At 34.9% G+C, this 13,425-nt stretch overlaps 1 protein-coding gene across 7 annotated transcripts in view; it reads right to left on the reverse strand.

The window, feature by feature from the left end:
• The window catches only part of LOC149807837 (receptor-type tyrosine-protein phosphatase alpha-like), a 156,587-nt gene that overhangs the window by 127,024 nt on the left and 16,138 nt on the right, over positions 1–13,425 (reverse strand). For 2 of the 7 annotated variants that reach the window (XM_089971326.1, XM_089971300.1), the window contains exon 1: positions 13,270–13,373. The exons of 1 other annotated variant lie outside the window; for it this stretch is intronic. In XM_089971326.1, coding sequence (XP_089827452.1) covers positions 13,270–13,277 — 8 coding nt within the window. In that variant the 5' untranslated portion in view covers positions 13,278–13,373. Of the gene's footprint in view, positions 1–1,317; positions 1,437–8,025; positions 8,115–13,194; positions 13,244–13,269; positions 13,374–13,425 lie in introns of those variants that run through there. 4 more of the 7 variants (XM_089971313.1, XM_089971309.1, XM_089971307.1 and 1 more) reach the window with 4 other exon arrangements.

Below are 13,425 nucleotides of genomic sequence, written 5' to 3' on the forward strand. Positions count from 1 at the left end.
TATTTAGTCTCCGTCAAAATCCTTAACGTTGTATTATGAATTTAGTCTGTGCCATAACTTTACTATAATATTCAGAATTTGACTTTCGTCTCATGTGGATTTCATGTCAATTTCGTCACATTTGTATCACCTTTAGTCTCGACCCACACTTTTAAACCTATGGAAATCTTAAGAATTTAATTTCCCTTGCCTCCTTAGGGTCAAATTCTCAGAATCGGAGCAAAATATTACATTCAAGTTTCACTTATAGTTCACTAGCTTTTCCCATACATGCTTCTTCTGCTACCAATAATTATATATAAATATAATCCTTCGTTGATATCTAACTGAATCAGAAGTGCACAACTGTTATCCAAAAATTCGATATTTATACGTTTATGAAAAAGAAATTCATGGTTTATTAAATATTTTCAAGCAGGAACACTTGTCAGATACTGTTCTGAGTTTCAGTCGTTATGCTGATCTCTCTTTTTCTCTCTCTCAATGTAACTCAGTTGTTAGAGAGTGGAACTAGTAGTCCAAGGGTCGCATGTTTGATACATGATCACACCAGCTCAAATGGGTTGCCTCAGTGTGTCATTAGGAAAGGCACTTATATAGAAATACCCATTAAAACCCCTTCGTCATCTGAAGCAGGAAGTAGTCAGTTATAGAGCAGACGATAACGAGGAACGATGAAATTATAACTGAACTCTGAATGAATATTGCATTGTTGATACCCCTTTCCCAGGCCGGGTTACCCATTAGGCACAATAAGTACGTGCATAGGGCACCAGCCCAACATGGGCACCAGCAGAAAGTTCACGTCAACCTTTTTTTTTATTATTAGCTTTTAGTATTATATTTATGTAGTTTTATCTGTGGGTGTGTTGGGGTGTTGGGCACCATACTAATTTTTCAGAGCTTATGGTCATGGAAGACCTTATTCTGCCACTACCCCTCAAGAACATAAATTGTAAATTTGCTTCATTTGTCGTTATATGTTCATTCATTCTCACAGCGGTCAATCTATGTTCCAATTATACATCCGATAAGTACTTGAAGTTTGATAGCTCATTTCTTAGGGCTCTTAAGCATTAAAATGATGAAAAACTGACTCACTAATGCTCTCATATTCATATATATATATATATATATATATATATATATATATATATATATATATATATATATATCCTACAAACTGTCGATTACTCCCAGAACGTTATCCAATCGAATCATTACTAATCGATACTTAACAAATACGCACACCACTCACATGTCATAATGCACAGTGATCAAAACACATTGTCTACAAAACGTATATGAACAACGTACCTCACACTGCCATGAACTTGTTACGCATTAAATAATGATGTCAGTCAATCTGTACTGTTTTACGTCTTGGAATCAACTGACATAGCTAAAACGTCACTTCCTGGCAGGTACGATCGTACTACACAACGGGTCAGAACTACAATCTAGAACGAGAGCCGCATGAGGGCATTTTCGATGGCAAAAGTGCCTCACCTCCTTTGTTATCTCTCATGACATCTTGTGACGCTAATCACAATGCGGGCCACATGATACGGCGAGGCGTGCCGTATGCGGACTGCGGACCGCGTTTTTGAGATCCCTGTACTAAACGATAATCCTAAGACAATATGATACATACAAACTTTATATCATAAAGTCTCACACTCTTTAGAGTGCTTGAACCCGCTTACTTTGACCCACATTAGCCATCAAACGAAAGAAGAAACCTAAGTTGTACAGCTGTATCGAACACCAGAACTGCCGTATAAGATTAAATGGCTATGTAATAAATTTGTATATCAATCAACATACCTTATGAATATCGTTTATCGTGTCAAACCGTGAAAAAAATCATGGAGATTACAATTATCAATAGGCATTTACCTCTTACATACTACGTAATATTGCAGCTAAATTATATATATTGGAAACAAACTGCTAAGGCCGACGACATAGGCTTTAACAGACGCTTGATTTCGAAAGAGTTCGAAATATACACCAGTGGAACCCAATCAAACAACACACATATCATATAATGACACACAAGTTGAACAACGGAGAAGGGATAATACGTTTTCCTACGATTTGACTCAATGCAACATCCTACTTAGAGACAGTAAAGAACATGAACATACACACTATATTTTAAGTCTGGTGAATACAAGACAGACAGGTTCTTTGATATGAATTGCTATTCTTTATTTGATTAAAACATTTATCATTTAGACTCCAGTAATAAGTTGGTAGGAAAAGTTTCCCGTATAAGTAAGTGCTTATTTTAAAGTTATGTTGTTGGCCACATCGGTAGCGGATCGTTCAGTAGAAATAGAAAAATACATCATCAAAACGAAACAAACTGTAATTACTTTCCAAAGTACCGTGTTCGAGCCATATTCTCACCTAATAGTAAATTAAACTGCCCTTTTCGTTTACTCGTCCACCCACCACTCTAAAGGAGTAACTGCATCTGAAAGGCTGTGTTGTACATTCTGCCCCAACATATGACTAATGTCAAGTACCTACTCTATTATAAACAGCTCAGGAGGAAATGTATTATACGAAGCTCTCATTCACTCATACAGTCGTTTATTTCCAGATTCATAAATTCCCTCACACACTAGCTGCAAATAATGTCAAGCAACACATCTATGATAATGAGAATCCATAAACTCAAATTATGCATTTTTATCCCAGCTAATACATATATTATTCCGACCGATAATACATTCATTGTTCCTACCAAATTAATTATAACGTAGCCAAAAATCACGAAACCCCATTTTAAATCTTGGGAAAGAAACGTAAATGTTATGAAGCAGATCATAGTTACTTCGTAGGGTATTTAACGTATACGTGTTGGATACATTTTATAATACTTGCATTATTCGTATAACGCTTTAATTCGGGCCCTTCCTGCAATTTACAATACTTTACCCTTGTCTATATAACTAAATATGTATCAAATTTGACTAGTTCGCTTTACTGAATATTTCTGCCTAGAACGTCTTATAATCATCTACTTCATCAATTATTATTATTACATTTTGTTTTCAAAGGATTGGTCTTACGGTATTAAAGAGTGTTCTGAATAAACGTTTAATCATTTTGAAAGATAAAATTATTCTTGATAATAAGTTTCAGGCAAACTTCAAGTCACGCTGACCTAATGTGATATTCATGAGAAAGAGAAATATATTCTGACATGAGTAGGTGACGGATATTCATCATACTGGACAAAATGCTAGGCACCAATGGAAGTTTGTGTTTTGCGGTGTCATTTGGATTACATGGAATTTAAAATGGGTGTCGTATTGTAACGGAATAGTTTACACGTTCTACATACATACATACATACATACATACCACTTTACCGAAATAACTTGTGAATAATCGCAAAATGGTTAAAAAATTTCGTAAATGCATCGATAATTCTCAATAAGGTGTTGCGTATATTTGAAATAATAATGCGCATGTTTAAACAATGAACCAATATTTGACATTGCAACAGTACTGAGAATAATAGTAATCCCATTGCGAATATTATCAATTTGTATTTGTATCGAATTTTCGGAAAACTAGTATGAGTATTCTCAAAAGTAATTCTTGTTTATGTGGAAGAGCGATATGTATTTACAAGCAAAATGCGAATAATAACATGCTAAGGCCAAGCTATTATAAATTTATGTTTTTAATGACCTATTCAGGCATTGACGGTTTTCATGTATACAATGACAAAGCGTATTATAAAGCAGCTAATTTCCTGCGTATCGTTGCCATACAGATGCACCCTTGCCATACATTTTTGGTAATATGTTCACAACATCATGCTATTACTTCCATTAGGTATACTATTGTTATGCATTATATAAAGTATAGTTCCTTTCGCTTGGGATGTGTGATCCTGACACCAGTTTGTAAGTGTGTGTGTGTGTGTGTATGTGTGTGTGTGTGTGTGTGTGTGTGTGTGTGTGTGTGTGTGATTTAGATTTTAACGTAACTTTAACAATTATAGTCATAGTAATACTTGGTCTGGTTTGTGGTATCTTAGAGTTATTTCTAACAATGGGGCATTATACCGCAAACATGCCTCATCATGTCCCACCCAGTCACATTATCCAGACACCAGGTCTACCAGTCCTAAGACTAATCTATTAATGCTGATCGCCAAGAGAGTAGCTGCTATTATCATTTATTTGGTACGCCAAGGCCGGGGTTCGAAACCAAGACCTTCCGCACCCGAAACGGACGCTCTAATCACTTAGACCACCGGAACTGTCGATAATTTTGACTTTTAAAATAAATTCGTATTGGGTGGTTTATCCCTTCAATCAATGCTATTAGAGGAATAATTCTCTTACAATTTTAATTTTGTTAAAATGTGCACTGAGGGGTTTTGTCGCTGGAGGTTACATTATGCATGATGTCGTGATATAACTGTTAAACTGGCTTGACAAAATATAAAAATATTATACGTTTTTCTTTTCATTGGCTGCCCGGCGTACACAACAGGACCTGAAAATGCAAGGGTTATCTATGAACATTACAGTTATTTCCAGATACACTTTTGACACTCCATAAATATGCTTACATGAAATTTTTCTCATCTCGTTTTATCAAGTGATTCCTTAAACTAATTTTATTTCAGGCCGACCTCGTTCGTCAGTGGGAAAATTATATTGACAACACAGCGTTCGTATCATTGACGAAAATGCATCAGCGAAGCTTGACTTATTTAACAATTTGAAGAAAGCAAAATTACAAACGACCATGATCTTCCGACCGATCACTAAAGATAACTATATGTAACATTTACCTTGGTAATGCTGCATATTGGTGCATATATTTTTCTTATATTAATATCTATTAATTTGCTGCTCTGTCCATATGTCTTAAATATGACCGACTCATTGATCAGTGATATGTATATGTTATTATACAATACTTTTAAGAAGTAATGATTTTGGTGACCAGTATTATCGACCGCTTAGCTATGTTGTCTAAGATTTCAGAATGTCGTAAAGAAATTCTGCATTAGTAGACATAAATGAAACTGCTTATCCTTACTAATAATTTACACATCCAATGCAATGGACGACACTTTAGTACGGTAATTCTAGTATGCATCATACATTTACACCCAACCTTATGTTTGGTAATATCAGGAAATTCATCAGTAACGATGCTCATGAGAAAGCGTGGTACTGTGTCATGTTTATGTGCCACCTATCCCCACTGGTATCAGTCAACCACACTTAATCAGAGACTACGTTATCTGTAATGTCATACATATCCAGTATACATGGTATTAAAAGGGGTTCGCTGTGGGTGTCTTTTAGTAACATATTACAAATTTTACATATTGTATACAATCAAAGCAACAGAGTGGAAACCTATTATATATCGCGGAGATGTTGAGTGGGTTGAGGTGTGGTCTAGGGGTGGAATTGGTAATGTGAACAAAGTCTTAAAAAATCTAATTCATCCTTTTGGCATATGACTGGATAAACAAGACCCTGGGTAGCTAACGGGACCATGAATTTAGAATATGGAGCAAACACGGCATTTTACATATAGTAAGCTGCATCTGTTTCTTTGTGATTATTATTATGAGGGTGGTACTATGCTTTCTTTTTTTATTTCTCAAGTCTATTATAGGTTACCCATTCTGTACGCAAAGTTATTTTTTCTTCATTGACACTGGATATGTCTTAAGCAACACCTACATTTGATGTGACGAAACTAAATTTTATTCCGACAATTCGTAGTTAATACGTACTCTGAGAAAGAGTAAAGAATGTGATCAGAATATGCAACCGTGACGGTTTATTATGAATGTGTTACTGAAGTGTATGACAGGAAACGTCTTAATATAAGTGGTTTGAGAGTACGCCTCGGATGCGGCAGATCGTGGGGTCGAACCTCGGCCGAGTCATACCAAAGATTTATACAAATGGTACAAGCAGCCTCGTTTAGGGCTCAGCACTAAGAGGTAAGTGTTATGATTTGTTGGGCTTGGGTCTGGATAATGGGACTGGGTGGGGCATGATACTAGATGTCTGTGGTATAATTCCCCACTGCTAGACATCACTATAAACTGTCACACTGCAGATATTGTAGCAATATGATTAAAATTGTATGTATGTATGTATGTATCTGTGTATGTATGTATGTACGTATGTATGTATGTATGTGTTCATTTATGCATATTGGTCACACATGTCTGCAAATCTTTTATTTACATACGGGAGTATATGTGTACGGCATTTTGCTGTATTTTCATCCATTTATGTAGTGCGTGTGATGATATTTTTATTCAGGTAAGTACCTTCTCCTCCTTCATCGTTAGCTTTGGGTATATATTGTATGGCAAGGTATATGTTGCGTCGGTTAACAAATATAGTTGCAACGGAATGCACGCAACATTGCAGTTTTAAATTTTGTTCATGTCGCTTCAAGGACAGCATTTTGTCGTTGCAACGTATTTTTAAGACTGTCGTCGTTAGAGCGACATTATTATTTGTTTTGCAACGGAATCCATATACCATTGAAACTGTGCTTTACATTATGTTTACGATATATGTTGTTGACACTGCAGTATTTATTTATCGTTGTAACAACGAAAATGACCATTGCATCATCAAAGGATCTATTGCTACGATATAGCATATCGTTTTAGTGTCGAAACGATAAATACAGCTACACTGGATACCAATGTAACCATAGCAGTTTTTCCTGTTCCGTGCACGACAGAACACGTTACTAATATGGTAATGTACCCAGTACAATAATGAAATAATTGCAAAATTATAGGTAGGATGCCGAGTGGGCTAAAGAACTTGGCTTTACTGATCACCTCTGTCCGGGTGGATTCGTGTTTCGGCTTGGACATGGTGGATATGTAAAAATCTGCCAGTAGCTTCCCGTGGGTAGGTGGTTCTTAATGGGGTTTTCCCAGGTTCTTCCTCCACCAGTTAGTCTGACCAACACGTGTGTCTATCATCCGATCTTCCGCTGGGAAATGACGTTAAAGAAAAGAACGACAAACGTAAGGTCACTGAGGTCATGTTAGTTATGTACGGAACACATGGATAATGCGTATGCCGCCGCTTAATGTACCTAGGGTATATTTGTTTAAAGAGTTTGTTGGTAGTAATGGGTTTTACCTCGACAAGATTATCACTTTCCTGTACAAGCAGAATATTTGCACATGGAAAGCTAGGAGATAAATCGTGTGTCACTTCACCTCATTAGGAGTTGTACACACCTTAAAATCGTGATAAGGGGTAGAGTAAATAAACTCGTTGTTATTACAATGACACTCAGATGTAATACAATACATGTTGACTAACAAATCTTGGAGATAATCTCCGTTTTGAATGTTGTCTGCTAATTATTTATACTTGTAGATAAATCTTGGAATCTGATCCATTAAGGTCTTATTTTAAAGGTGCAACGTTGGAATAACGATCCAGTGTTTGGTCCTTTTATCAATTCAGGATCCGATAATTATAAAGCAAAATATGTGCTAACTGATTATATTTGTTCTTTTCAAGAGAGTTTGACCAACATAGGCACAAAATTACATATGCGTTTTGTTCCTAAGGAATAATATTGATATTGCGTAGGATTGTCGAAGACGTCAGTTCCTACTCCGCATCAAAACGAGTTCGTTACCCAGATTCCGAAGAACAACTGATGTGATTTTATGTTTACTACATATCCCCTTTTCATTAACACAGTCTTTGTATTTTTTCATGCATCCTTTACAAAATGTATTATTCGTGTGCAATATATTGTACATCCCTCAGCATGTACATATACGTAACCAGCCCTAGGCCTTTATATATACCATAGCACAGATATACTACAGGATGGAGAAAAAATATTAAAAGGAAACGAGCCTTATTGAGTTTCCTTTTTAAGAAGAATATATACAACGAGTGGTATATGGAAGGTACAGCGTACATACTATACATATATTTGATTTACATCTAGTACAAATACACATACTTGCATTTCCAACGCAGTTAAGATTGAATACAAGCAGCTGTGTATCGACGGAACGAATAAACTCTGCCCAGCCCTGTCCAGTGGGTCTGCTATAAAAAAATGTATTTCTTACCCTTTTGCGATTAATGGCAATCTCCTTTGCAAATCGATAAGTTGTTTCTTTTAGTTTTTGACTTCTATTTTCATTCATATTGATTAAATAAATATAAAACACATTTATGATAAAAGCATGAATATTGTTTTAAATGAAGACAGCAGTGCAATATAAACACAGCATGGTTAAATGATTGCAAATTGAACAAGCTGACTTTCACATACCTGCTAGCATATTTAGACTAGTTGGAAATATGAACTAATCGAAACGAGGAACCAGCAAGAGGTAATTAAAACATTTAGAATTATTTACACTTCATATAAGTCACGATTATGACTTAATTAACATTGTTACCAACCATACAATTGTTTATGTCTTCTTTTTCTACCTCCCCCCTTTCCGTTACTTCATGTGGATACGTTCTCCATTATTCATAGGTCCAGAGAAATTGTCGAGTGACACAGGCGAAAATACACCACGTCCGTTATTTAATATAACTTATCTACAGTCTTTCTATGGAGAGAGAGAGAGAGAAAGAGAGAGAGAGATACAGATGCAGAGAGACAGAGAGACAGAGATAGATACACAGGAAAAGAGACAGAGAGAAGAGAGAGATATATGTGATGATTGTTTTGGGGAGACGTACCATACAAATATAAAACAGGAAGAAAGAAAATCAAATATAACCAAACATTAAACAGATTACAAAATGTATATTCCTCTTCAAAAATAAATGTTTCTGTCACTCCACATACATCCCTTCTTCCTAGTATTATCTCCCTTTTGCGTGGGAAGGGGGGGGGTATAGAGCATTTAGATGAAGTTCTGCATTTTTACTATTTTTATCGTTATTTTATTGCAACGCTAATGATTAATAAGTGGAATTTCGTCACATAATTAGATAATATAGACGCGATAACCTACTCTTGAAATATAGCGTAATATAGAAAGAGCATTTATAGATGCGTATTAATGTGCCGTGGGAGGATCACATTTATGCATACCAGTAGTATTGGTATATAAAATTGCTTTATACAAACACTTTAAAAGCCATGTCATTTTTAATATATCTGACATATAATTTACGGTCACATAAATTTACATAACGTAACGTTTGGTGATATGGTTCATTTCTAGGTCAATACAATTTAATGCAGGATCAGCATTAAGTTGACATAAACAAATTCAAGCTTGTATACATTTAGAAATGGTCATGTGAATGTTTGGAACCACCGCAAATTGTCTGGAATTATTTGGTCTGGTCTCTGGTTTGTAATTGCCTTTGAAAAACGCTCAGGCTAATTAGGAACTAGTTTTGAACTGTCCGTTGTCAGTTTCTTGCATTTATTTTAATCAATCCTTGGCACACGTTATCCCTTCCTTGATCCAGTGAACTTGAAAAGACTGTTATTCGCCATATGATTTGAATTCTTTATATATAAATATATATATATATATATATATATATATATATATATATATATATATATATATATATATATATATATATATATCACATATTATATATCCTTTAGTTTTGAATTGACAAAATGATATATGGGCCATGTGAATGGACTTAATCTTCCGTCTTCAGAAAGTAAATTCCTTCCTAACTGCTCAAATGGAACATTGGTGTTGGACTAGACCCGATTAAGTGGCTCTTTTTCTCCTTTTCTTAAACTCTTCTTACTGAGTAGACATTATATTTTCAATGCAGTTTCAGGTAAATAATATAGGCTAGCAGTAAATAAATACGTTCAATTTTATACAGAATGCTTATTAATGTACACTGCAATCAAACTGTCTAATTGTATGTTTTTATTTAATACAAGAAAGTATTGATGCATTAGACTTAATTTTATAAATAAATCATATATCGCATTGAGTAATTAAGGGGGTTTCTTAGCCAAACCATATTTTTGAACTTGGACGACAACATTATTTTTTTCCCCTTCCCAGACGCACCCCCTCCCCCCCGTTATTCTAAATAAATGCGTAAACAATTTTGTTGAGGCAACAATATCGATTTCTTAGTCGATTACCTAATTCGAGGACCTATCATGGAAATCATCATTGTCGTCAAACAAAAATATGGTTGGTTCAGAACCAATACTCTTTATACTCACTGCTTCGATGTTTATGTTATATTTCACACAAAAGTTTACACAGCCACTTGACGAGATATTTTTAAAGTCTCAGCTTTTGCTATTATATAATTCCCATCATCATGATAAAACAGGAACATAGTAATAACTCTGACTCATATTTAAAACTTAAAACAAAATTTATCTTTTAAAGGAGGTGTGATTATTGATTGCACTATGACAGCATAATGTACATTTTTTAAAAAATGTTGATTTGAGAAAGTCATTATGTTAATGTTTCTTCACAGCTATGAGCACTGATGCCGAAGTGGTTTATCTCTCAGACAGACAATATTGTTATAATGTTTAGTGTAAATATATCTGAGAATCTGAGGTTACTTAAATAAATTATGTTGCAACTTATCACCACTATTGTTAAGAAATACTATCTTTAGAAAAGTATACTTGATATCCGACGCTGATAGATAAATATGTAATGTGTCTGATATCGAACGTCGGCTTTACTTGAAAATATATTGTAAACAAACTGGAGTTTACCGATATAGTTATGACATTTTAATGTTATGTGCGCATTTGTGTAGGGTATATAAAAAAAAATTAGGATTATTTTGGTTTGTTCGTTTATTTATTGTGTGGGAGGGTAACAATAGCTTTATTCGCTTTGATGTAGATATTTCGCTGATGAACGGGCGCTTTTGGAAGTATGTTACAATACCTAACTACATCAGCAATGCAACACTGATGTCCGTGGATCTGACATTCACGCATTTATAAACAGAACCTCGCGTTCTCCTGATAATTTTCAAGCAGGAACGCCTTATCCTATATAGCTCTGAGTTTCGATCGGTTTGCTGATCTCCTCCCTCCTTCTCTCACTCTCTCTCTCTCGCTCGCTCGCGCGCGCGCGCTGAGTCAATGTAACATAGTTGCTCGAGAGTGGAACTAGTAATCTAAGGGTCGCACGTTTGATAAATGATCACTCAAGTCCGGATCTGCTGCCTTGGTATGTCCTTAGGAAACGCACTTAAGTCTCATTTACTATACAGGATATGACAATAAAACACTCTCTATCTTACTATTACTGTTCTTAAAAATAACCATATGTCGTAGTTGTGTTAATCCACAATATAATTTTACAGCTGATTGCAGTAAATACTATAACAACCTTATGAAGGAAAAATATATAGAGGTATTCATTCTTCAATTTTCCTAAGACCATCCTTTCACGACAGATATAAGCTATTTTTTTCTGTACTGGTGAAAGTTATAGTGCACAATTGAAACACTATGTCGATTTATTATCACCGATTATTTGACCATACATATTTTACAATCCTTCCCCAATCCAAATATGTTTCTTAGCCATATGTTACCAGTGCGAAATACGTCATGTTCTGAACAAAAAAGGAATGAAAATAGAAATAAAGGCACAAAGGAAAGACTATGAAACTGGGATGTGATTTTGATTTTTAACGTAGCTTTAATAATTTTTCAGTCATATCGCTACGATGTCTGCAATGTGGCAGTTTATAGTGATGTCTAGCACTGGGGCATCATGCCGCAGACATGTAGCATGATGTCCCACCCAGTCACATTATCCTGATACCAGGCCGACCGCATCCGAGGCGGACGCTCTAACCACTAGGCCACCGGAGCGGTTAACTATGAAACTAAATTGATTAATAGACATATAGTTAGGCAGGTATATATGCATACAGAATATAGCAACGAATGATATTCAATGTATGTTAAAATTCAAGATAAACATATTAGGATATAAACCGAAAAGTATAATATGTGTTTGCATAAATATTAAAAAGCTGCTGAGAAATACAAATAATACAGAGATAGCAAGATGTCTTTATGCATACAACCTAAAGGTTTATATATAAATAATAATTTGAAATACAAAAATTGATCATTAACTTTCCGGCAGACTTGGAACTACTGTGAACATAAGACATCTAATGTTCTTAACACTGCCATCAGAGTTCAAAACATAACATAATCTAGGGAAAATGTTGATTTCATTTATATATGACAGAGCAACGTAAGGACAATAGCGTCCCTGATTTGTATGTACACAAATGTTAAATCATATTGCCAAATGTTAGAAAAGTTTTGTTTATTAGTTGTAAGTTCAGCGGCCTAATGTTATGTTTTAAATAACGTTTGGGGTTATTTGTTTTAAAAAAGTTTCAAACAAATTTAAAGACTGGACTAAAAAAACTATATGTGAAAAAGCATTAATACTAAGATATAAAGTCCTGCTTGCACAGCCGTCTATGGAGAGGGTGTTATCTAAGCATCAAAGGGTCCCTGAGTGGTTGAATGGTGTGCTGTGCTCGCCTCTACAGATTACTCAGATATTTAGCCTGGTTTTAATCAAGGCTCGACCAACACTGAAAATAAGAAAGCTTTCCCGTAGTTTCCAGTTGATCTGTCGTTCATTTCGAGTGCTCTCGTGGTTTTTATCCGACAAAAATACTGGTCGCCATATACATCCTATCATGTGATGAGAAATGGCGTTAAAACCCAAAAAGCCAAAGATCAAATGCTCAGCATGCATAGTACCTTAGGTAAAGAAAATGGAATCATTAGACATTAGCAGTTTATCACATGTACACTTACACTTCTTGTCTCACTTGACATCACACTTGTTGACTTTAAGCATTAGAGAACAATCTGAAAAAATAGCAGCTGGCCAGATTTCCTGACACAAACCAGTGGTCACCCATTGACACCTTAACATTATGGGCAATATAAAGGGTAGGCAGAAAATACAATTTCATCATCTTAGTAAAGTGATATTATATTGAGTTAAATCCTATTGTCAAAAAGATAATATATATATATATATATATATATATATATATATATATATATATCCATATCCTCAAAGCTGTCGATTAATCCCAGAATGTTGTGCAAGCGAATCATTAATAATTGATACTCAACAAATATACATACCAGTACCATTTCATAATGCATGGTGTTCCAAACACATATATCGTTAAAATATGGTATATGATCAACTTAACTTACCCTGCCATTAAATAACACTGTCACATCACTCTGTACTGTTTTAAGCCTTGCATTGCAATTGACCTTGCTAAAACTTAACTTCCTGGTAGGTACAATCCTATCACACGCAAATCCTGTGACACGATAATAGATGAAAAAACTTTATATCAATATCAT

Source organism: Sinohyriopsis cumingii, chromosome 1 (assembly GCF_028554795.1).
Source record: "Sinohyriopsis cumingii isolate HCF-2022 chromosome 1, ASM2855479v2, whole genome shotgun sequence".
NCBI lineage: Eukaryota > Metazoa > Mollusca > Bivalvia > Unionida > Unionidae > Sinohyriopsis > Sinohyriopsis cumingii.